This window comes from Chiroxiphia lanceolata, chromosome 8, assembly GCF_009829145.1.
Source record: "Chiroxiphia lanceolata isolate bChiLan1 chromosome 8, bChiLan1.pri, whole genome shotgun sequence".
NCBI lineage: Eukaryota > Metazoa > Chordata > Aves > Passeriformes > Pipridae > Chiroxiphia > Chiroxiphia lanceolata.
In genome coordinates, this window is record NC_045644.1 from 16052516 (window position 1) to 16077784 (window position 25269).

Consider the following 25269-nt stretch of genomic DNA (forward strand, 5'->3'; position numbering starts at 1 on the left):
GAATGTTTACAAGAGCTGTGGTTCAGATCAGCTGACATGATCTGCTGCTGTGTGACATTCTTCCTCAGAACTTATAGGGACAACCTTATATTAGGAAAAGTACAAGTTCAACTTATTCTAGAATACAAAAGCTCTTTTCTTGTATAGTGTATCTTTAGAACTGGTTCATCTGCTGCTTAAGGATCAATTTAAGTGATCAGTTTAACAAAGTGCTATGTTGAAAGTAATTTAAATAGAATTTAAATACAGTACTGAATAAGCAAATTTGGGAAATGCCTTAATGTTTTTTGTGACAAATTAAGTTCATTTAGAAGGATATCCATAATGTTCAAGTATATTATTTTTCTTATAGTACTACACAGAAATAATAGGGAATTTTCTCTATGAGCCAATGAAACCAAGAAGACTTCAGATTAATACAGAGGATCTTGCTGTTCTTCACGTAATGATTGTTATTATTCCATGTAGCTTCCCCTCTCACCTGCTAGCTGGGAAAACATTGTATATATCTATAAATTGCTTTCTGAATTCCACTCTATTGGTAAGAAACTGGATGAACTTGAAGAGATTTTTACCCATTAAATTCCTATTCCGATTGATAGGAATTTGATGAGCACATAGGTAAATATTATTCTGGGTTTAATTTAATAATTAACTAGATAAGTAAAGAAAATATCAGAGGACATTCTTGCAAAGCAATTAAGTCTAACGGGACATCATTTTGAGAGAAAATGTAGAGAGAATTAATATAAAGTTAACCAAGGATATGTCCTCTGTTTCTGTGATATACATGAATCTGATCTACTACAGTATTGAGGCAAACAGAAATCTACTGAACTGAGGCCAAGGGTTCCCCACTGATGAGGGCATTCAAGCTTTGGATTCTCAAACTGTATATCAGAATAACTAAGGTGTTCTACCATATGAATTCTGTTGTCCAAAGTATTAAAATTCCTTAAATGCACAGTGTGGATGTCACATCCCTAGTACCCACTTCCACTCTAAAATATGTTCTTACATTGTTCTACTTGCTATTACAAAAATTGCCTGAGTTTGTAGCACTCAAACAGTTTAACTGGAGAAGGTCTATATTGATCCACCTAAGCCAGATGAACTGGCCTGTTAAAGCCTGTTCATTCAGCAGATAACTCCCAATGGACCAAAACACTAAGGACAGATAAACAGAAAAAGAGTAATTGCAAGACAAGGTGAGACTAAAAGCTTGTGTTTCTCTTGGCTGTGGCCAGTGCTTCGGGTCTCTGCCTTAATAAAGTTTCTTCATGGGGCTTCATTAGACAGAAGTCAGGTTCTCTGGCATGCCACCAGCAAAAGTTCTTCACCTTTACCATTCTAGTTCTCGCTAGTGCAACACTTGGCATTCTTATTTTCTGTTAGATTTTGAGTCTACAAGGCTATAAATGCTCTGGGAAATAAACACAGTTATTCTGCAAGGACATCTCATCACAGATATACCAGGAGCAGTTAGTAGCCATCCATGGGTAAGCTTCCCTGACCTCTGCACTGAATACCTCCACTAATTTAATGCAAGGCTCTTTTCCCTCTATTCAGTACTAAACCTGTTCTCTAAGCAGGAAAAGATTATGAGGGCAAAAGAGACAAAATGGCTCACCTGAGAAGAGTTTATCATAATAATTCTGTTTTGCTACTCTGAAGTAAACTTTTTTTGCACTACACTTTTCATGATATCTCTTACCATATTTCGTTTTTTCAGTCAGTGTTGGCTTTGACAGGCTAATGACAGCCTGATATAAACTAGTTCCCATCCACACTTAAAGCCGCAGGTCTACCTCGATTGCTTCTAAGCAGCTGCTAAATCTTTGTAGTGAGCTATCAAGCAGTCTCTACCAGTGTTCTATCCTACTCCTGAAATGCAATAATCAAATATTTCTTTCCCCACTTGCCAAAACAACAGAAGAGAGGTGCTGCTTTCAAACACAGGACAGTGGAGTTCCAAGTCTCTAGCCCAAACCCTCTCTGGAGCTGGCTGCTGAGGTTGTGCAACCAACTGCTCTCACAATGTTTTCAGCAGTCCTGAAATCATGTTGAAATCTTGAGCTGTGCTTAAAGCCCTTCCTCCTGCAGAAGCACCATTGTATTTTTCACTCCACACAGCAGACTCAGTTGATACACCCAAAACACTGAAAAAGTTCACTTTCAAGAATGCCAGTACAACTTCATTTTCCACATGCTTCCCATCAGAGAAGTTTCAAACATCCCACAGACTACAGTCATGGGGTCATTTATTCATTGTTAAAATTTATGCCAGGAAGAACATCACACTACATTCCAGAGCATCCTCTTAAGAGAGTGCAGATAACAAAATCAACCTCATGCCACAGATATATCAGAATACTGGAACTTAAGTCCAAACATACTGCCAAACATACTGCCTTGCTGTCTTTACTTAATATTTTAATAAGCAGTGCAAATAAGATTGGTATTTACAACTGTATTCAGGAAAAACTGGCACATAAGCTATAACTCAATTATAAACATCCATAATTCAGAAGCACATCTTCCAAAGAAAGAAATTTAATTACAGCTCCATCACTTCACTGTAGATAGTCCAAGACTTACAGTATCAGATGTTTATGCAGAAGCTGTTTCACAATGCTTTCAGCATTACTAAAGTTCCATCTTCCCAGGGACCGTGAAATTAAAAGGCTGCCTTTATAGCTAATATGATTAGAAATTCATCCCAGATCAAACTCAAAATAAATTTTGCTCTCAGCTCAGGAGCTCTGGGGACTGTTTTCCAAAATCAGGACTGAAATCTTTCATCACAAAATCATGCTTTCTATCACACGATCAAATTCAAAAGCCTGTTCTGGCTGTGTCAGGTTGCTAGGTAAATGAGAAACCTTCATTTGCAAATCAAGTATGAGGTGTCAAGTCTTGAGTTTACCATTTGTATATAGCAACGTGCAGTTATGGAAGATCCTGGGTAATAAGTGAGCTGTGTTCAGGAACACATAATTACAAGCTCTGTTTAATTGTGGTGTGGGCAGCATTTGATCTCCTTTACTTGAAATAAACATCTATCAATTTTCACTTCTGTGAAAAAAGCTATTTATTTTACCAGGAATTTATAGTATATGCAGTATACATATACATGCATTTATAGTATATGCAGTATAGTACAATCTTAAACCAAGTAAGTATTTTGTAATTAAGATTCATTTCTAGATTCGTTTCTAACATTTGGTTTTCATTTGTTCATAATTTTTAATAACTCCAAACTGAAATGGTCCATCCTTGCCTTCCAAGGATAGGCAATGCCTTTTCCTGAGACGTATGAATAAATTCTCAATCGTGAGAGCTGTTACCTTTGTAATGTTGAGGTGTTCCACTTGAGATGTCTGCACTTGCATTAATTCAAACTGCAAGAACTAGAAATGTTACACATTAACACCTTTTTTTTTCTCCCCCCTCCACTCTTATTATTTTCTTTTACTTCTTCATTATGAAGGTAAACAACCTAATGTGGAAAATTCACTTTTCAGTTTGTCACAGACATCAGCATTTAAATACAGGGACAAGTTCCTCAAACACCAGATGCAAAGGCCTGGATCACCTCTTAGCTCCTTTGTAGCTGGGTCAGAAGTAAGTTCCTATGGCAAAATCTTTTGTAATTACGGTGTCCAATAATCACTAAACCTGGATTTCATAAAAGCTCCAAGCTGAAAAAGCAAAGGTTGTAGATGGCCTCTTTCCCAATACTTAGCAAGTAGGGATGGTTTTCTCCCCTCCTTGGTATATATCATAATGGTTTTCTACTACTCTATATCCTTTAAATGCCAGAGCTGACTCAGGCTGAATGTTTCATGTCTAATATGTAGATTTAGTTCCTCGCTTTCCTTAGTTCTTTATGTAGCTTAAATGGCACTGAAAAATGTCCACTTATTCCCAAAACTGTAAAAGGCCAGGGCTGCAAAATCAGAAGATACCTCTTCATACAGTGGGACCTCCCAATAAAAAATGATACTGAAGAGAGACCAAAAGAGATTTTCACTACATAACTCCAGTGTCTACAGGAAGCTTCCTTGGTAGCTATATACGTTCAAAAAGGAGAATAAAAAAGTATCTGAATTTTACTTCAAATCACATTTTTATAAATTATTTACTCATTTTTAGCAAAGAAAAGCTATGACAAAAGTCTACCCAGGCATCAAATATCTACAGAGGCAGCCATTTCCTACTGATTAGAATGAATTCTGGATATTCTCCTGTTCACAGGAGGATATAGGAAGGAGGATATAGGAAATATTTTCTCAGCAAAGCAACACCACCTTGCCTCCTTTTACAGCAGAAAGGGGGCAACAGACGCTTGCATTGCAGCAGTGTCTCTTCCATTCAACCATGAGCCATCGAGACTTTTGCAATGACACAGTTACTTGAGAAGGAGGAAAGGAGCATATTGTGTTCCAAGTTCTCAGAAGCTCACTGCTGCTCTTGTAACTAGACTATTCCCTGTGTCATCTTGGACCTAATGACAAGCAAAATTAGTGTTTTGAAATAATTTTTGAAGTGTTTTGCCAAAGCTTAGCAATGAAAGAATGGAAAGATCACAGCATTAAAAGCCTTGTGGCACCACCATAAACCACATGTATTTGAACCTGAAGCCACAATTTAATCATAACACCTTCCCCATCTCAGTTCCCATGTCAAAACAAGTACTTAGCCAGGCAAACACAGACAGGTACATTCCAATACTATAAACCTACAACTGGGCATTTTTCCTAGTACTAAGGAAATTCAATTCAATATTCTAACCAAGCTTTCCCATAATTTTGAAAAGTGCCAAAAATTTATGACAGTCTATCTTGGCAAAATATGCCGTTAACTATTAAGCACAAATAACACCTGATATTTTCCATAGATAAACAGTGAATTTATATTTCAGTCATCAGTTTATATTGAAAGTAATTCACAAAGGAAAATGTAAAAGGGAGAAACTGTTTCTGTACACCACATTCTCCTACGACTGTAACCACACAGAAGACCTTTTCAAAGATCTTTCTGAACTGGACAGGGAGACACAAGGTAAAATTACATTAGCGGTGTTCTAGGTGGGATAAAACCCCAAACCCAACACAGAAGCCATTCAAGCTGTTGATATGTTCAGCTGAAGAGCAATGTACAGCACATTTTATTCAGTCCTGTGCAGTATGGCTTTTAGATCTGAGTGACTTGCCTCCTGTCAGCCCATCATCTGATTATAGGTCACAATTAAGACATCTCAGAGATGCAGTACATAGGGAAGTGTCTTACCTGTCTTGCAACATCCCTTAAAATTTTAAATGAAAAATATTTTAAGTGAACACAACTATTTCAGTGGCCTTTCTCACCACACAATTTCTTCAACTGCAATTGTATAAAGCTACTAAATAAAGTTGACAGGAAATAACTGACTGCAAGCCTATATTTCTTATAAAAATAAGATGTTACAATGCTAAAGTATTACAGGTGTGGTTAAAGTGGGAACTAACTTGGCAATGTTTTAGTTCCTGTGGTTCTGTGGACTAGAATCCTGCCGCTGGGCTGAACAGAAAGAATATACAACAAAAGGTTTTCTTTATGCACATACCACTGTTAGACTGAATTATCATTATTGCAATTATGAGGAATGCCTCAGGGTTACAGATATATTATCAGAGTTGGAGGGGTTTTCCCATTTTCATTAAAGTTGCATCCATAAACTCCAATGAAATAAATTAATTTTGTCCTTTCTTACTGAAAACAATCCCATTATCAAACAGATGAAATACCAGTTGATATTATCTCAAGGTCACCAAAGAACTGATAGGGTATGAAGATGCTGGAGAAAATCCTGAATTGTCTTCCAAACACCCTTGATGCTGCAACAAAAACCAGTTTCAAGCTGTCTATCTTCCTTCCTTGGCACATTTTGTCCTCCCTATCCCAGTCAGGAAAACACAGAGAGAGGCACAGAGGTTGCTGTCTTAGCTGGCTTATGTCTGTATGTATAACATAAAAATCAGTACTAGAATTATCTCCAGAGTCTCCTGTTCTTCAGCCCCATGATTTTCCATTACACATGAACATTAGCATGTTCAGGACCATTTCCAAATTAGAAAATTACAGAATTAGTCAACCTTGCCCAATCATTTTTCATGGTACCCTACCATGCTCAGCCATCTATGGAATGTCATTTGAGGGAGTGGGGCAGAGGTAACAGTCTAAGAGTTTCTTTAATATTGGAAAATAATATGCTCATTTTTATAGACGTTAAGCAAGACACATCACAGATACTTTTTGATAACTGTGTGACAGACTAGTGCTAAATAATACTAGATATCAATTAACCTTCTTTGAAGAGGAAGGGTGGATCAGCCTCTGAGAACAAAGCCTATACTGGTCCAGCTGGAGGGACTGTAACAATCAGCTTCATCTCACTATGTTTCAGCGAAAGTAGAAACATTTATCTTTGTAAGTAATCTAGACCAGCCTAAATGGCAATAGAATATCAGTCACACAGCACCTCAATTAGAGTACCAAAAATCAAAGAAATGGGTCACCTTTTTAGGGCACATATCCAAATGACCTGCTTATGTTTCTACACAAAGCCAGAAGCAGGACCAGAAGTGGAAACTGTTGCCCAAATCACAAACCAGTTCTTCACCACCATCATATGTCTGGACAGGATTCTTTTCATCTGCTCTGTCAGTTGATGTTCTTTCCTTTTCTCTATTACATGGCTGTACTCAGACCACAGAGAAGAGGTTGTTGTAGTTTCGATTCACTGGTTTTTCTTCCCTTTTAGAAAATCATATTCGGTAGACAGAAAGTGTTGCACCTGGGACTCAAAACCAGAAGAAAATAACTTCTAGCTCATTCAAGCAAGGAAGTGTGAAGGGCTATTAATTAATAATCTCATTTTAGCAGAATTCCACATGTGCCCCAGCTCAAGTATACACCAGGCAAAAACCAGAATAGGCTCATATTGCACCAAGTGTCCAAATTGGAGTCCTCTAAGTTTTTGAAAGAAATACAATATTTAATTTACAGTGTGTTATCAACATATATTTATGCTCTCTGAGAGACATTTCATTCTTCTTGCTTTACACTAGCCTCTGTGAAAATGAGTGGAAACACAAACTCTTTTTGCTTTTGTATAAGCCTGTGGAGCTTCATTCATTAGTCCATATGTTTGTGCTGTGATGTCAGGTGGTCTATGCAGTATTTGTAAGATAATGAAGAAAAGTATTAAACCAAATCATTTAAACTTTCTTCAATTCAGAAAGGAGAAAACAACAAGTTGAGATAAGATACTAAACAATGAAAACTGTGGTGCTTATAAATGGGGTCAGCTAGACAAGCAAAGTAGAGAAGTTACAAGGTGAGCTGCAAGGAGAAGTTAAGGGACTGTAGCAGGAGGGCCTGATGCAGCTGCAAGCCAGACAGTTGGGGCTGTAGCAACCAGTCACTTGAAACAGCTTCAGGAGAGGCTGCTCAGCACAGCTGGCCCAGCGAAAGATGAAGTGCACTTGGTAGGAATGCCACAGCAGACCTCTGTGCAACAGAATTCAAGACCTGAAACCCAACAGCCTGTAGTACAGCTACAGGTGGCAACCCATAGAATTAATAAATTTGCCAAAAATACATATTTCAAATATTTGCCCCCCCAAAAATGCAGAAATTGCATTCTGCATGCAAATAAATACCTTTTTACTAGCACCTTCCCTATAAAGGCCATTTACAAGAGTAACACCAATGTGAGGAATGTAGAAGTACTTTAGCAACAGCACTGACACTGACATGACAGTACTTGTGCATAACTACATGCAGATGGGATTAACACTTGTCAACACATGATTCAGGGCATCACAGAGCCTCTCTGGATAGATCACCTGTAATCACTTAAATACAGACAGCATCATAATGTACATATTTATGAGATCATGAGCCATAAGCAACCTTCATGCTAGCTTTCTCTCATTTTCAGTGCTTCAGAGTACCTGTACGCTTGCACTTGGTACAGTATAGGAACTGAGCAGCTATCAGCAAGCACAGGAGCTGCTCAGCTGCCAGAAGCAAGAAAGCTGCTTTACTGGATGCTGCACATGACCAGAAGCATCTTGTCTCAAGGTGCAGCTCTGCTACATCATGTTTCAGAGACTGCTCAGTTGTCACCATTCTGACACTCTGCTCTGCCCCACAGTGTAAACACACTTTGACTTTACAATCCTGATGTTTATTTATAATTCTTAGAGGTAAAATTCAGATATGCTCTGAATTCAGGCCATACCATGGCCAGTCTCTTGCCACGCTAACAGCAGCTTCCCTGCAAGATGCTACAGTTTAGGACAACTCAGACCACATCTCACAGGTTATTTTATCAATCCCTTGGAGGACAGAGAGATGAAAGGACATTCTCCAGAGTAGGTAGCCAGGTCAGTCTCCTTGCCCAAAGCCATCTTGGTCTGGACTGAGACTGCTGCTAAAAATTATAATGGAACAGTATTAACTAATATGTCTCAAAAAGTATTTCATTTTTATTCTTCCACAAGCCATGCCCAATTTTTCAAACCCTGACAATCTCCTTCTGTTCCTAATAGCCAAGAGTTCTTAGAGGAAAAAAGAAGAGATTTTATATATTTTCCAGTTCTTATACTAGCTTTCCTGTTTTCCATTCTCTTCCACCCACTGCCATTGCACATTTTAGGTACTCTCCAATGATATCCTTGGCAAAGCACTAGGTCTCGGTTTCTTCTTCACAATTCTGGCACTTCAGTTTCCCCAGACACCTGCTACCACAGCTTTGCCATTTCTCCTATTTAGTTCCTCACTTCTCAGTTTCATGGCTTTTTATTATTTTGCAAATCACTCAGAATACAGACAATAACCTAAAAATATGTTATTATTTCAGTTAATTTACCTTACCATACATTTCATAAGCATAAGCAGATCCTTCTCTAAATTACTGATCTGGCTGATATAATTAATTACCTTTGTCAGTATATAACTTCCTCATCTGATTCCTATGGCTCAAGCAATAATATTCTGAAGGAATACACAGGAATATAAGACATATCCATACTTCTGCTTTAATGTATAAATATTACACTTCAAGAACGCAGAAGAAAAAGAATTCTTTGTATTGCTTGAAATGTCAGCATGAACTACCAGCTTTTGTATTACTGGTACATATCCTTTTATATTACTGGTACAAATAATGTTCGCATATAGCCCACAAATATATAAATTTAAATACATTCTGAAAAAAAAATTTTAAGTAAATTATTTCCCATCATTACTTTTTCTTTTTAAAGAAATAGACGTATGATTCACATGTATAGTCTTACAGGTATTCTCTGCTAGATAATCCCTTTCCAGGGATGTATTGAAAATTACAGATAAACCAATATTTCAACAGTTTCAGCTTTTAACCAAAAGCAGTACTAAACATGTGTGGTACACCTCCAACGCGTTGGTATTCTATTGGTTTTTACCTTAAAAAGAAAAAATAAAAAGGCAGCTCTAAGGAAACACTGAAAAATAACAAATGTAGCTAATTGCAGATCATAGACCAATGCCCTTAAAGATGATGTTTTTATACATCTATACCTGTCATGTACCTTGCTGAGTCCACAGGATGGAACACCAGTTTCTGGGAAAGCCCCACTTTCTGAACTCATTTGACATGTTGTTCATTCACAACCAATGCACGAAGAACACTTTGAGATGCAGCCCCACAGCACAGCTCCACCAGACACCTGGGCAGACTTGGAAGTCATTCTAAACCAAGCTCAAAATGTTGTTTTTCTCTTATGGCATTTCTTTCTACTCTGGCATTCTTAAGTATCAGCTTACTTAAGCAATTCTGGGTCAGATCAAAGGTCTGTCTCATGTGACGTTTGTGACATTAGTCTGCATCACACACCTGAGGAAGAAAAGAACAAGCGAGGGGTGGGTGCCTGCAGACACGTGTATGAACAGTACGTCACTCACTGAGCTGGTACAACAACCCAATGGGAAACACTGAAACAAATGAAATTACACTATGAGCTTTGATTCAGGAAAGTGTTGGTGGTATCGGTTCTACCAGGAATGGGAATAATAACTGAAATATTTTTTAGAAGTTCATGATCCTTTGAGGAGTTTTTTTCACAAAAGAAGAAATTCTCCTGTAACAGAATGATGAAAGTTAACAGACCTCGAGGAAAGGTTAAGCTTGAAAGAAATCACAACCCTTAGAGAAAAGATACCTTGAAAACCAATAATTTCTCCCTGAAAGACTCTATTGTATGACTATTGTCTTCCTATTTGCTAAATATTATGAACATTTTATAGCAAAAGCTATACAAATAATATATACCTTGTCAACAGTTTCAAATTACAAACAGTACACAGCAATCTAGTCTTCGCTTATCAGTCTATTTAGTCCTGACTAACATCATTATGGCAATAACAAACAGGACTGCTTCAAATGTATGACATAACCCCAGGCAGATCTCTACAATACAGACAAAGGTTCAAATACCAAAGTCCATGCGGCAGCTGTTGGTAAAATCCACTAATGATCAGAAATTAAATATCCTGTACAGCTGTCATTCATGTATATTATTTCTAAACTAGCAGTCAGAAACATTTTTAATCACAAAATATTTTAGATTGTAATTTCCTCAATGCCGAGACCTTTTTGCTCTCTATTAGAATAATATAAAAAGAAAAGTGATACTTGTTTATAAATAATAAAATACAGCATAATGGATATTCAAGTTTACATATATGTGTTTCTTTACATGTAGACTCCTATGACATTTTCTTTCTTCTTTCACTTCTGAGTTTCTTTTATACTTTAAATCTAAAGGGTTGACAACAATAACAACAAAAAATGTAGAAACAGTTATTCTGAAATCCAGTGTTTGATACTAAATGCAGAATTTTTTCTCCCAATATACTCTGAGGGTAGAAAGATGCAGGCTTATATGACCACAAACTTATGAAGTAACTCTTTTAAATGCTGTACTACAGCAATAAATGTTCCAAACTAGAATATATAAAATTATATATATATACTGAAGGCATTGTGATATGTGTAACAGCACTATATAATCTTATTTCAAGACATCCTTTTCATTTTTTGTGCAGCCTTTTGTCTGTGTGAGCGATTTTGTCAGTGGCGACACAAAGATATTGAGACCGTTCACTACCTGTGCCTGAATGCTGACCAGTGCTTGGTAGGCACACACTGAAAGGAAGGACACAAACCACTGTTTCTCCCCTCTGCCCTGTGCAAGTGTCATCCTCAAAGTCAGGGCCCAGTAACCCAAGCTCCTAAGCACTCTCACAAAGGCCTCCTGGGTAGCCTTGAGGTAAATCCACACCCGAAACAGGAGGATGGACAGGAAAGCAAACTTGTCCAATTTAATCCTGTTGCAACAAGGGGTGAGGAGGAAAGGAGAGCAGGGTGTACAAACTCTGGAGAAGAGTCAGAAACAAGCATGGGCTCTGAGTCTGCAAAGAAACCCCTCTCCCTACACCCTCCCTTCCATGGTTAGGATTATCTCCATTGCAGGCACTCGACTACAGAAGGGCATCAGATTTGCAGCAGAAACAGCAGCACTGTTCCTAAGAGTCACTGTAGCTGTCAGTCGGCTCCAACATAGATCACTACCTCTGAGGCAACCTGACCTCAAATAATCTGAGTTTAACATTAAACAATTAGTGTGTCTGTAGGACCAAATTTTGTGTTTCTGGATGCACGTGGAACAGATGACAGTAAAACTGAAAAGCAGAAGTGCAGCTTTTTACACAGTCCCCAGAGGAATAAAACACATTTTCTCAGCAGGTGCTAAAATGTGTTTGCTCAGAAGATACTTCATGAGAAAATCCTACTAAATTTACTGTTTTCACATCTTTGCCTACCCTGCAGTACATACCTACATGTATGACCTGTTTCCTCCAGTGAGCCTAATGACAAACCCAAATCCCATTCAATTAAATTTAGTGTTGCATTTTAAAATGCATCTGCTACTACTATTACTATACAAACAACTTTGAAAATGCCATTTAGTATACAAAGTGATAAAGGATAAAAGTTCTAAGATTTCTAGGGCAGTTGATAGGAGTCTTCTAAAATCAACACTATGGCATTGAGCCACTTGACCCACAGTGAGGAGACTACAACTCTGAAAAATCAGTATTATTTAAAAATACTTGAGACAGAAACGCACCCTCCTCTCATTTGTTAAGACACAACTAAATGCCCATATGTAACTTTCCCTGTACAAATAGCGTTCTCTAGTTTAAAACAGCTTATATGAATCCTGGAAAAGGAAAAAATCCATTGAAATAGATTACTTGGAAAAAAAGGTGATGTATTACTTTAAATAAGAAGCAGCACTGTTTCACCTGTTTGTAGCAAGCAGTAAGTAGCAAATACAGAGAATATAGTGAGAAATGGTGTTCCATAATCTCATGGTTTCCAAAAACCAGCTATGGGACACTGAATAGCAAGTTAAGTAAGCAGTGTATCAACGAAAATAGACATTGAGGGGGAAAAGAGCTATGCCTAAATTGACATAGTTTTAAACAATAGAATTTGAGTGCTTTTCTGGCCTGGTATAAAGTACCACAAATTTGCATTCAGACCCATATGATCAAGCACAAACCCTCACAGGCAGCATGTGACAGTCTACTGCTAACCCTGTTTCCCCTACACTCTTCACTGCTACTGCTTATTGCTGCCACATCTTCCTACGGATATTCTGAAAGCAGAAGAAATCAAATACATACAAAATACTTTCAAATAGCAGATTCTGTCAGGAAAAATTTGAGCCTGCTGCATGACTACAGATTCCAGTTCAGATTCAGGAGGTTTGAATTTGGGCTGTTTTCTGATTCAGATGTAGATGGTACCAATTTGGGCTATTTTTACTAAACCTCTACAGTCTTGAAAAACAGAGCTGTGGCAATCATTTCCTGACTTTCATGTGAAGGCAGACTGATCAAGCCAAATTCCTGCTACTGAACAGTTACATTTACATTCACATTACACTGCTTCCATGGTTGGAACTCTCCCTTTAGTGCTATTCCAGTAGTAGTACAAAATCAGAGCTCAAGCAGTAGACGCATATTTTAAATAGAGACTTCTACATATGAATAAATACTCTCTTTGAAGCAATTATCAGTCAGAGAGAGATTAAAGACAGCATGTAGATATAGGCAGGGTGAAGCACCTCTGAGCTAGGTGAAATACCATCACCTCAAGACAGTAAAATCAGACGGATATTCTGAAGTGAATTTTCAATCATTTTACATATTGCTCAGGAGAGCTTACACTGCTGCTCTATTGTCAGGATTTCCTGAAGGAAAAGTCACACAAAAGCTCACAAAGCTGTCTTTTAAAGAGCAAAATGTGCAACATCTTGTGACTCCCCACATTCCCCAAAAGAAGGAAAATCAAAATCAAAACCACACTACTACTTGGCAAGACAGGTAGTACATGAAATTCTCTTGATGAATTCTTTCCTATAAAGAACAGTTGTATCCTTGACTTCTGAGTACTTCTAAGAAAAAAATTTGGCCCAATCACCTCTATTAATGTTGGAGACAAAACTTTGTTAATAGAAAATGGGTTAAGAAATGGTTTTTCTACCATGACTGAGAGAAAAAGTACATCTTATATGGTCATGTGATGAATAAAATTGAAACCTGGTTATCAATCAATTGCTTACTTCAAAACAGGTTTCTCGTCTGTTTTATATGCATTGAAGGCACTAGACTGTACCTATGAGCATCAATATAATTTGTAAAAAAGAGCTTCCTCTTGAAATAGTCATGCATAGTTCATTGAGATCCTTTGATGCAGCACTGTCTCCTCAAAACATTAAAAATAAAAATAAACATTAAAGAGATTTACTGTAAATTGATGTTTTAAACTAATCCATTTGCAGTTCTTTTTATTTTCCTTCTCATTGCTAAATGTGTATGCTATATGACACAGTTTGTGATTCTCTGTGTTTTATTACAACTGTGTGAAATCCCAGAAGTTCAGAAATGGCAACTGAGAGCCAAGGCTGTACTTATACCCTGGCTTGCACTTCTCACACTCTTTCCTGCAGCTTGATTGTCCATCTCTCCTTTGTGCCACAGCTCCTACCTGGGGCACATTCCTAGGGTTTCTTGCCATGCAGAGGAGGCTATGGGTAGATGCTGTGGCATCACTAAGCCTCACCCCACCACGCAGTCAGGATGCAGCTTTGGCCTCCAACCCAGATCAGGAACTCAAACAGGTTTCCTACACTAAACAGTCAATCTGTAATCCACATTAAGACAATGGCATGAATGGTCTCCATAAGAAGGTATTAGCATAAAAACTTACGAATCTGAAAGGAACTTATACACAGCTGATATATTATATTTAACATTAGTAGCTTCAGCAGGAACACCCGACAAACCCAAAATCATCATATAAAGCATGTACTAGAAGGTATTAAACTAGAGAGCATTAATTTCAGTGGAAATAAGAAAAGGCAGTCATCAAAGGAGTCAGAGAGAAACCTCTGGGACAGAAAAAACACCAGTCTTGTCAGTGATAGCAGTCAAACTCTGGATTTTGCCTACTTGTTTCTCTACAATTGGCTCTATATGAAGATGCTTGTTCTGATCTAGGGACACCGCTTACCAAGAACTAAAATGCTTCAGACAAGTCATCTGATCCCTTGTTTCTGTGCTAAAGGAGTTTTCTACCTACCTAGAAATTCAAAGTCAAACAAAAATTATCTTAACAATAGGATATAGAGAACTGGAGCCCTGAGTAAACAGGAAATACCTGGCAATTCACAGCAAATTTTGATCAAATGAAGGTGGGATATTCACAGTCTAGGACAGAGTTTGTTTCACTGAGTCTGGTTTTGACCATGCCTCAATGGCCTCAACTGCCTCAACAGCTCTTAAATAGAACCCAGAACACGCCACCAGAGGTAGTATGTGGAAGGAATGAGCCAGTGGAAAATAAACATAAAAAAATAACAGAGGGGTTAAAAAATAGGTTTTGTTTCTGAACATGCAAGATAAAGAAGTTGCTTTTAAAAACCTTTTTTATTTATAAGCATAAATGAAGAGTTACACAGTCATATTGGGAGAGGATCAGAGAGACAAACCCAGACTAAGCCACAACACATGCAGCGATGAGGAAATCATGTTGCAACAGTCAGTGACATTTAGAAAGTCTTTTCCAAAATTACAATGGCATTTTGAGCATCAAAAATTTAGAATAGAAATGGATGCATGTTCTGTAAACCATCCTGCCAAGTGAATTTACTGGCAAACCCTGCACTATCTGTGTTAGGTAATAGTGCCAGGAATTCATCCTCTATCTTTCGTAGCCAGATACAGGAAAATAAAGCTAGTGGCTATCTACATAATCACAAAAGTGGCATTCTGTGTAGATGTGAGTTCTTAAAACATCAGATACAAAAATACCATTTAGGTAGAGGGCTTCGATGATGTTGCTCCAGAGGACCAGTACTGTGGGAACAGCTCTACAAAACACTTCAAGATTCTTCTGAGACACCCCTATGCCCCAAACTCCTGGGCCTTGTCCCTCAGCTGGGAAGTGCAGGTTGGCACGGGCTTCCAGGCCATGTCTCAGCAGGCAGCAGCACAATTCCCATTGGGCCCAGATGCGCCAGGGAGCACAATGGTTACACAGGCATCCCTCAAAACAAATGCCCATCTACCTAAAACGGCCCTTGTGGCTGGAAAGGAGAGTTTCATGCTAACCATCATCATGGTCAAGATGCCACCCACGTGGTAAAACAAATCCCAGTTCCTCTTTGTCTTTATCCAATGAGCATATTATGTCAGAGGGACAGTTGCTAGGGTTACAACTTACAACTACAAAAATAGCATGACATTATGTTTGCTGCAAGGCTCAAATTTGCCACCGCCTCCAGGCACTCCCAGGGTGTCCTGAGGAGGAAGGCAGGGTGTTTCCTGCAGTGGGGGTTAGTCAGGCCCTGGCCACCCCTCCAGCCTGGGCCCCCAGAGACACCCTTTTTGGGTGATGAGTAATGTTGGAGGAACGGAGAAACTCCTGCTGCTCACTCACCCCCCCCGTGGTGCAGGTCGGCAGGGCCACCTTTGCCAGCTGCACACTGCGGTGTCTTCCTGTCCGTACGGGCTGTACAGAAGCCCACTTGACCACAGACAGGATCAGTCCAAAAATGGGCCAGGAGTTCAGACTCTGAAAACACCTGCAGGGCAAAAAGAAGAGGTCTAAGGCTGTTTGGAGGGACTTGGCCTTGTTCTTCTTTATTGAAGGTTTTTCTCTAGTAGTTTTCCTATCTTGCTGCACCCAACCAAGCCTTCTCAGCACCAGGACAGATGGCCACACAGGCTGACTTGCAGGCAGACCAGAAAGAGCTAAGCAGGCTACTGTAAGCATTTTCTGGTGAGGCTGTGCTGTTTAGATCCAGACATTTTTGATGCACGTACACACTTAAAATGAGGAAGAGGAGGAATTTCACTGTAACAAGAAAGGCTTTGTTTGATATTTGGGGTAGGGTGGCTTCCTTCTCCTAATTTCAGGACTTCATCTGCGCTTGCCTCTCCTTTGGTTTCCCAGGAACAGTATATTCCAAGGTGGCCAGGAGAATCCACTCTCTCAGATGCCTCAGGTTTAAGATAAATGTGAGATACTGGGTCCTAGATGTACTTTTTTGAGGAGGACTAGGAAATAGTCTAAAGTTGTGCTAGAGGAGGTTTAGATTAGCTATTAGGAGAAATTTCTTCACTGAAAGGGTGGTCAGACATTGGAATAGGCTTCTCAGAGAAATGATGGAATCACCATCCCTGGGAGGGTTCAAAAGGCTGGTGGATGTGGCACTTGGGAATTTGGTTTGGTGCAACACAGTGGTTCTAGGTTAATGGTTCGACTCAATCTTAGAGGTCTTTTCCAGTCTCAATGTTTCTATTATTTATTCTTTGCCCATGTTCTGCATGCTAGGCCATACCACTTGGTAGCAGCAACTTCTGTTACTTCTAGACCAAGATTCTTTTTCCCAAGAAAAATTCCCAGTGCCAGTGTGTCTCCGTAGGAGTGGGGAAGTAAAGGAAGTAAGACATGCCCTGTGTGAGTATTCAGTGTGCTAAGGCTCTGAGGACAAAAATTTACCTCCTTCCCTTGTACTGTTTTCCAGACATGTAAAAACAAGCCCCGGTGGAATAGTAGGAAAGGGTTTGGGCTTTTTTTGGCTACAAACTCCTTGTAGGTACTAAAGTGAAGCACAGCTGCATCTAGGGCTGTGCATGCGGATGGAAAAATGGAAGAAGCAAACAGGCTGAGGTATGACCAGTGGACAGGCCCAATAGCAGGTGCCACAAAATCTCATGAACAACTCCTGTGCAATGAAGACTTCATTAGGAGTAACTTCTTGGCAGCAGTACCAGTGCAAGCAGTCACTCACCCTGTTCTTCTAGCCCTGTGCTGCACCCTCACAAACATCTGTGCACCAAACCAAATCAAGGAACTGGTGCAGTTAAAAACCCTTTCTCTGTGACTTTTTGCTGGATTGTTTGTAGTGGACTCCTTCCCCAGTCCATATCACTGCACAGCTACACAAACACAGGGGCCAGCAGATCACAGGGGTGAAAGATCCTGTGTGAGTCACACTGTCACCAAGCCCTGAGCTCACGGGACTCAGGGACTGCCCTGACCACAAGGCATCAGCAGTAGCCCCTTCCCAGGAGCAGTGAGGTGACAGAGCTGTGAGGACAGGCGTGAAAGCCTCTGCACTGGGCACTGCAGAGCATTAAAACTAGACCTGTAACTTCTGTTGAGTCAGGAAGAAACAAGGCGAAACCAGCCTGGCAGTGCAAATGACAGGCTGCCACCAAAGATGTCAAAGGGAAACAGCCTGGGATTTCTGCAACAGCCAGGCAAGAGGCAGTTGTTGTGCAAGAGAAATCACTGCATGAGCCTACTGAGCAAATCTTTTATTCTGGTATGGCTTCAGACAAGTGGGAATATTATATAAGCAAAAGGGAAAGTGACAAAGAAATTTATTAATATCTATTTCTCCATATTGTCAGAGCGTTAATTTTAACTAATTCAAAATTAATTGAATTTTCAAAATAACTTTTAGGGAGAAAAATTACAAAGTTGTCCAGTTCACAACTACATATAATGCAAGGTGGAATTCCAAAGTTTTGTGTATTGAATGACATTCAACATTATTATATTATTCCTTATAAGATACCCCAAAAAGGGCAATTTGTACACTGTGGGTCCACCCTAGAAAAACATTGTATTCAAATATCAAGTGATTTCCCTGTTGAAAGCTCAGAGACCAAAAATATCAGCCATGCCAAGATCAGAGTGATACTGTTACCAAAGACACAAATCTCATGGCAGGCTATTTCCCCAGTCATCTGCACTAACCAGGAAAGTTTATTTTGCCGCTATAGTTTTGCAAGAAAAAAAATGCAGTTAGTACAATCTGGGGAGGAGAATTCCACATGAAAACTTAGCCCAAGTGGCAATGAGAATCTCCCCAAGAAATAACTCTGTGTGTCCTCAAAAACATATTGTACTTATCAAACATATTAACATAATGCAGGTGTATGTACCTTTTTTAAAAAAGAACTAGTAGGTTTCCGACCTAGAGCAGCCTTAGTTTATAAACTAAGCAGCGGACAGGCCAAAGATACAGGAGGGGAGCAACAAGAACCATCCTCCAAAGGCACAGAACTCAAATTAATCAGCCCTCTGGGATAAAGGCAGAATGTGAATAACTGCTTACTTTTGCCCCTCAGAAGCAACCAGCTGCCTCCAAAGGTCATCTTTAAAGGGAAAAAAAATGGTTGAGCTCAAAACTAAGCAACAAATCTCAGAGATATCAGAGCCATAAAATACAGTCAGCTGCCTGCATTTTGAGTGGGAATAGCCTTGTCCTGTGTCCCTGGAAGGATCACGGTTTCCTCCTGTCATAGTTTAAGAAACAGGGTGAAATTTTTTTTTTCTTTAGTTATATTCAAAAGACCGGGGATCAGCTGATGGTTTTCTCTAGCTTTTGCTGGAGAACCTCTGGGAAAGTTTCCCCGGCAGCATGTTCCCACCTGGTACACCTTCACCACAAGTGTGGAGGAGCGGGGAGGTGAGGGAGCCCAGGCGCCCGCATCGCTCCCCGCAGCCAGCGAAGTCACCTGGGGCTGGGCAGGTGACTGATGCGGGTCCCGGCCCCGCCACGGCCCGCTGGGCTCATCTGCCTCGACCCGCTGCAGCCAGGCCACCCGCGCTGCCTCACCTGCTGGTGGCCGAGCCGGCGCGTCCCGGAGCCGCTCCGACAGCTCCAAAGGGAGGGGCGGCTTAGCGAGACCTCGTGCTCCCATTTCCAAAGGCTCCACCTCGGCTCCCGGCTCCGCAGCCACCTGTGCGCGCCCCGGGCGGGGCGGGGGCGGGCGGCGGGGCCGGGCCGAGCACCGGGTCCCTCCTCCGCCGGTGCCCGCGGGCCGGACGGGGAGAGGCTCCGGCAGCGCGGCACGGCCGCCTTCTGACCCCGCGGAGGCTCCGCCGCGCTCCGAGCCGGCACCGGGAGGAGCCGTGCCCGACTCTGCCGTGCCCTGCCTGGCACCGGGAGCGGCCGCGCCGGCAGGTGCCGGGCCGGGGGCAGCGCGTCCCGGCGAGGGCAGCGAGCAGGATCATGGACAAGCTCAACAGGCTGACAGTGCCGGCCGGGGAGAAGTTCAGGTAGGGCTGGACCGCTCGCGGTCTCCTCCGGGAGCGGCACCGCGCGGAGGCTCCTGCGGGAATGGAGCGGTGGGATGAGCCGCTTCCCGCAGTGGCGTTGCGGGGGGACTGGGAGACACTGGGACACGAGGAAGTTGGCAGAAGCTCTGTAGTAAAACGGAGTTATCACCGGTGACCGGGGCGCTGCCGGGAAATGTGGGGGTAAACACACTTAGTGATTTCAAAGCAAAATGTGCGTCGGCTTCACCTGCAGCGCGATGAGGAATGTTTTCAAAGTGTCTGTTTTCAAAGTCGTAAGAAAATAGTCTGTGACTCACTAAGATGAGCCTTATGCAAATTAGAAAAACTTAATTAATTGCTTAATGGTTTAATGCCCTATGAAGATGGCGTTTGCAGTTAAGTTCTGTAATGTTTCCTAATCTTCGAAAGAACTGGTGGAATAGGGGGAACTGGAAAACGGGAAATGTTCCTAAGTGAAGAACAAAGTTAAATACAGGGTTTGAGAGGAAAAAAAAGCAGAAGCTGGCCATTACTGAAGTATTTTTAGTGTGACTCGATTGATGTGCTGGTACAGTTGGCACCTCAAGGCTCTTTCATTGTGACTGGTGGGTTTTTTTCTGAATAGCTAAAAGAAGTTCTGTTTCAGATTAAAGTAGCATAGAAACATTTTCTTCCCCTGAAAAAAAATAAAATAGTGAAAAATATTTTTTCCTAAAGTAACTCATACTTAAGCACTCAATACTAATTTATAAAACTTTCTCAAGTCTCTCTCCCTCTCCCCAAAAGCCTTCATGCAAATTGGAATAATCCCTTGTAAAGCTAATTTTGATATAATGCCGTTTCTTGATATCTACTCTGTCCATACTAGTGGCGGGGAATGGGAGAGGTGGATGTACTTGCAGAGCTGCAGTGACTCTTGTGTTCCTCAGTCAGGCACACCTAATAAAACCCTAGCAGACTGCATCCTGCAGCCCAGCCCAGGCAAGAACTCTGTGTAAGAGGACAGGGGAAGAAGATGGTGAATTTTCTCATTGTCTGCAATTTATCACCTTAAGTAGTCTAAACTGATCTAAATGGTGTCAGAGCTCAGTGTTGGTCTAAACCAGCTATATTAAGACAATAAGCTGAGGAACAAGATGGAAAGGTTGGTTCTATCAAGACAGTTACTGGTACATAAAGAAATAAAGCACACTCTCTCTGCTATCATAAAATTGTAGCTGGGATGAATCTTCTGCACTTTTGCAAACCATTAAAGCAGGATTACTTTCAAGCACCCAGAGACGGTCTGTCTATATATGAGGTTTATAATGGTCCACAACTCTTTGATGAACTGATGCGTCACACCTCTGCTGCATCTTCAGTAGCTGACAATTCACGTACCTGATGCCCTTCATCTTGTCTGAGGTTTTAATATTGTTGTAAAAGAAGGAAGAGGAGGAAGTAGCTCTGTTTTCCTGTATTAACTTGAAGTATTAAAAGCTGTTTTTCTCTCCTCCTCATGGCCAATTCACCCTAGTTGTGTAAGGAATGTAGGAGCACGTTTCTCAAATGTGAGCGCTTCTCAGCACGTGCTATGGAAGTGCATGCATGCTTTGATTTGAGCATGTTGAAATACATCCTTAAACAGAAACCTGGATATTTGGCTACATGATCTTACTGTGGCATCAGCATTTTAAAACCTTAAGGCAGGACTTTCCATGAGTAGATATTCATAAATTTAGAGATGTGCAAATATAGGAAGAGATCAGCGCAACATGGCGGCAGCCTTTTCCTCCTCCTTTGAAACAGCTGAATACCCCCTTGTGCTGTGGGACTTGTTAACAGTGTAGTTGACTTCCTAATATAGCTTTGTCAGTATTGAAGACACATAGATGGTTCAGAGTGTGTACTGAACGTTACATGAACTAAACAGTTACGTTAAAAACATACCTTTCTCCACATGCTAAGATGCAATGCCAAGAAGTATTCTTGCTGAACATAGTTTCAACTGTAGTAATTACAGTTCACAATTTTTTAAAGACAGCTTTCTTAAAATTTCTGCTTTGTAGCAGCAAAAATTAAAGAAGCACTGCTGTTGAGTCAGTGTTTGAGAGTAGATATTTTGATTTTTTTTTTTTTTTAAGTGTAGACCTGAAAAACTAGACATTATGTGGCTTTGCTAAACTCAGCTATTCTCCATGGGTATATTTGAGCCTACCAGACCTAGCTTTTTGTTGTGTCAGCGAATCTTATGTCAGACCTGAATTCTCAACGTATTCCATTTGTTAAGTTTATTGCAACAATAAGAAGCATAAGTGTTCTTACATGCCTCTCATCTAACATGTTGTGGTATGTAAATTGTTTGCAGTTAAGTCACTCAACTTCAATATCAGTCAGATAGGAATGCTGGAACTCCATGGAATTCTGGTATTATTTTTTCTGTAGTGTTTCTTATAAGGCATGCACAGTATTATACAAATATTCCCTCAGAGTTCATTAGGTGTTCTAACTGCTTCCATATAGTCAGAAAAAATTAATTCTGAGGCTTGGTTATTTATTGTGAGTGGTGCATACAAATAATTTGGTACTTTGAATTGTTTTGTAAAGTGTGAAGTGAATACATGAGCAATAGCCATGCTGCCATGGCAGGCTCTAGTGTGATTTCAGCCTAAACTTCAAGGAAAAAAATTATGCTGTAAATATATACAGAAATAGATTCACTCATGATCAGGGAGAGTAGGCAACATGGGTAACAGGAAGTTAGCAGCTCAAAAGATACAACTCTAAACTTGCAGACTCTTTTGTGGTTCAACTTCCTTAGACTATGAACCTATGATTTCTGGTATTTGAATAATTTCTAGCTACTATATATGACTGTGTCATAGCATCTTTTCAGACTGGCTGCATTTTTTTTATTATGACCACAAACCTTAATAATGACGCTCTGCTCATAGCTGCCTTCAACTGCGTATCACAAAATCCTTTTCAAAGACATCATTTCCATCACCATTGCAGCCATGGGCAAACCAGGGCATGAACCAGAAGTGTGCCACATGCTTTTACTTTCCTAAGGTCATGCAGTTAGCAACTTCCAGATTGCAAACAGACTTTTGCAAAAGCAGAGTTTTGTGTTTGTTAATTTGCAGCAGTTCTTCCCCCACACTCCCTAAAAGAAAAAAGTCTTAAAATCACTATCTCCGACCATAACTCCCAATTAAAAGCAAGTGGAAAAAAATAGCAATTGACTTTTTTTCTGAGATTGAACAAGTGCGTCCAATTATTTGCAGTATTTTGTATTCAAATCCCTTGCTAAACAGGAGATTTTAAGCCCTAATTCTATGAAAATCAAGAGGAGTTTCCTTAAGGCCCGAATGTCTGTTAATTGTCTATCAAATACGGAGCTGTTTATGATCTTCACTAATTTTCTACTCATAGAGACAGCTTAGCTGTAATTGCTAGGTCTTTTCTTTACCACAGGATTTTCTGGCACTGTTTCTTCTTTAAAGTAGACAGTAGAAAATTAATTCCTTTGGGAGAGGAATGATATTTAGCTGTAAACTGATACCTTCTATGCATAGGATGCTTTATCATAGTTAGCATTTGCTTTTGGAGAAAAATGGGGAATATCTGAACAATAGTTCCTTTTAGTTGTAGCAAACCGAAACTTAATCTGTTTTTTCAGGTTAAAATTTAACATAGTTTATTGCATCAATGGACTTGAACAGGACAAAAGAACAAAAATAAACTCAAGCAGGAAAGAAACAGGAGTTTCAAAGTAAGCTAAAGACTGTTCCCTGTGACAGAACTGGGCATCAAACCCACATCCACCTTCAACACCTCGTCCTCTTATTAGTTATATAGACTCCAGGTACTGAAAAGCTGCAATAGGGTCACCCTTGCATATCTGAAATTAGGTCAGCCTTCTCCAGGCTGACCAATCCCAATGCTCTCAGCCTTTACTCAAAGGAAAGGTGTTCCAGCCCTCCGATCATTTTCAATGATTCAAATGTGAAGTTACTTGGACACTGTTCAGTGGTCTAAAAGCCCAAATAGAAACTGTTCCACATATGAGATTTTTCCAGACCAACCTCTTCTAATTGCTCCTCACTGTCTCCTCTTCACAAGTCATGGCCACCTCGCTTTTGCTCTCCTACCTGATCTGGTGTTCTCCTCTTTCTAGCAAAAGTCTAATCTGTCTCCAGCCTCAGGCCCTAAGGACATAACAGCTGTGAAGGTCTTCTAGGACACCACCCATTGCCACCTCCACCAGTCTCCTGTCTTCTCCTCGCAACTTTCCACTGCACAGTAACATTCTGTGATGACAGCAGCTTTTGTGGCATTCCCATGTTTAAGCCCACCAAAACGTAGTCTGAATGCAAGGTCACATGAAGTCACAGTCCAATGGTATGTAGTTTTCAAAGTTGGATTTCACAGGCACGGGGGAAAAGGAGGTCACCAGCTATGTTTGCTGTGCTGATGAGTACAAACAAAAGTTTTCTGTAGGATTGCTAGGTTTAGCTTGCCATACAAAGGAAGGATTGTGATTAAAAGATACAGCTATATATTCTCTATTTCTTCTAATTTTCTGTCAGCTTAAAGAGTTCTGAATCTCTCTCATCTCTGGACTTTGGAATGGAATGAGATAGGAAATGCAAACTTCCCCAAATACCACTGTAAAAACCCATTCTTTCACTCCCAGTGTGACTTCTCCAGTCAAATCCTCTTGCTTCTCCTTTTGACCTTGCTTCAGCGTAGCACAGCCTCCATCCCATCTATATTTGTTCTCCTTTATTCCTTTCTCTCTGCACCATTTCATTATTCCAATCCCTTTAAAGCTTCTTTTCTTCTTTTCAGCTACGTCATTCTGCCTGGACCAATCTCCAAGCTAAAAAAAACCAAACCAACAAACAAAAACCTCAAACCTGAAACATGCTACTTTTTACAAGAAAAACCAAAACAAAAAAACCATCCACAAACAAACAAATAACCACACAGTATTTATTCTCACACAGAACTTCCTGCCTATAATGCTGTTTACAGAAAAGTATGTTTGACTGTGATCTACGTGTATGTTAAACAAAAATATGGTAACGTGGACAAAATGGGAAATCTCTGTATGTAGACAGTAGAGTAAGAGTATAGCCTCTTCACAAGATGAGCTATACTTATACAGTACCTATAGTTTCATTCTACTTGTGCTGGCAAAATTGTGCAGTCGTTGGCATAGCTTGTTCCACCACTGCTTCATATGCACACTCTTCCAAATAAAATTAAGTCCTGTAGTGATAGTGTAGTTCTGCCAAAATAACTGTCCACAGTAGGAGCATTTGTCCACTACAGTAATCACAAAGGACACCATCTTAGGCCTGCGACTGTGACTTATTCAGCAAAAGTGAGTAATTCAGATTCGATCTAATGACTTGCCTTTTTTTTTTTAGTCTAATAAGAAATGATCACTAGCTAAGCAAATAACCCAATAAATTAATTTTCTTGGCCGTTAAAAAAAACAACCCACATTTCAACAAACTTGACATAACCATCTTTTACTG

At 40.2% G+C, this 25269-nt stretch overlaps 1 protein-coding gene across 5 annotated transcripts in view; it reads left to right on the forward strand.

Moving 5' to 3' along the window:
• BLNK (B cell linker) overlaps window positions 1-25269 on the forward strand; it is a 102137-nt gene that overhangs the window by 33618 nt on the left and 43250 nt on the right. For 2 of the 5 annotated variants that reach the window (XM_032694424.1, XM_032694425.1), the window contains exon 1: window positions 19570-19741. The exons of the other annotated variants lie outside the window; for them this stretch is intronic. In XM_032694424.1, coding sequence (XP_032550315.1) covers window positions 19695-19741 — 47 coding nt within the window. In that variant the 5' untranslated portion in view covers window positions 19570-19694. Of the gene's footprint in view, window positions 1-19569; window positions 19742-25269 lie in introns of those variants that run through there. 5 annotated transcript variants of the gene reach the window in all.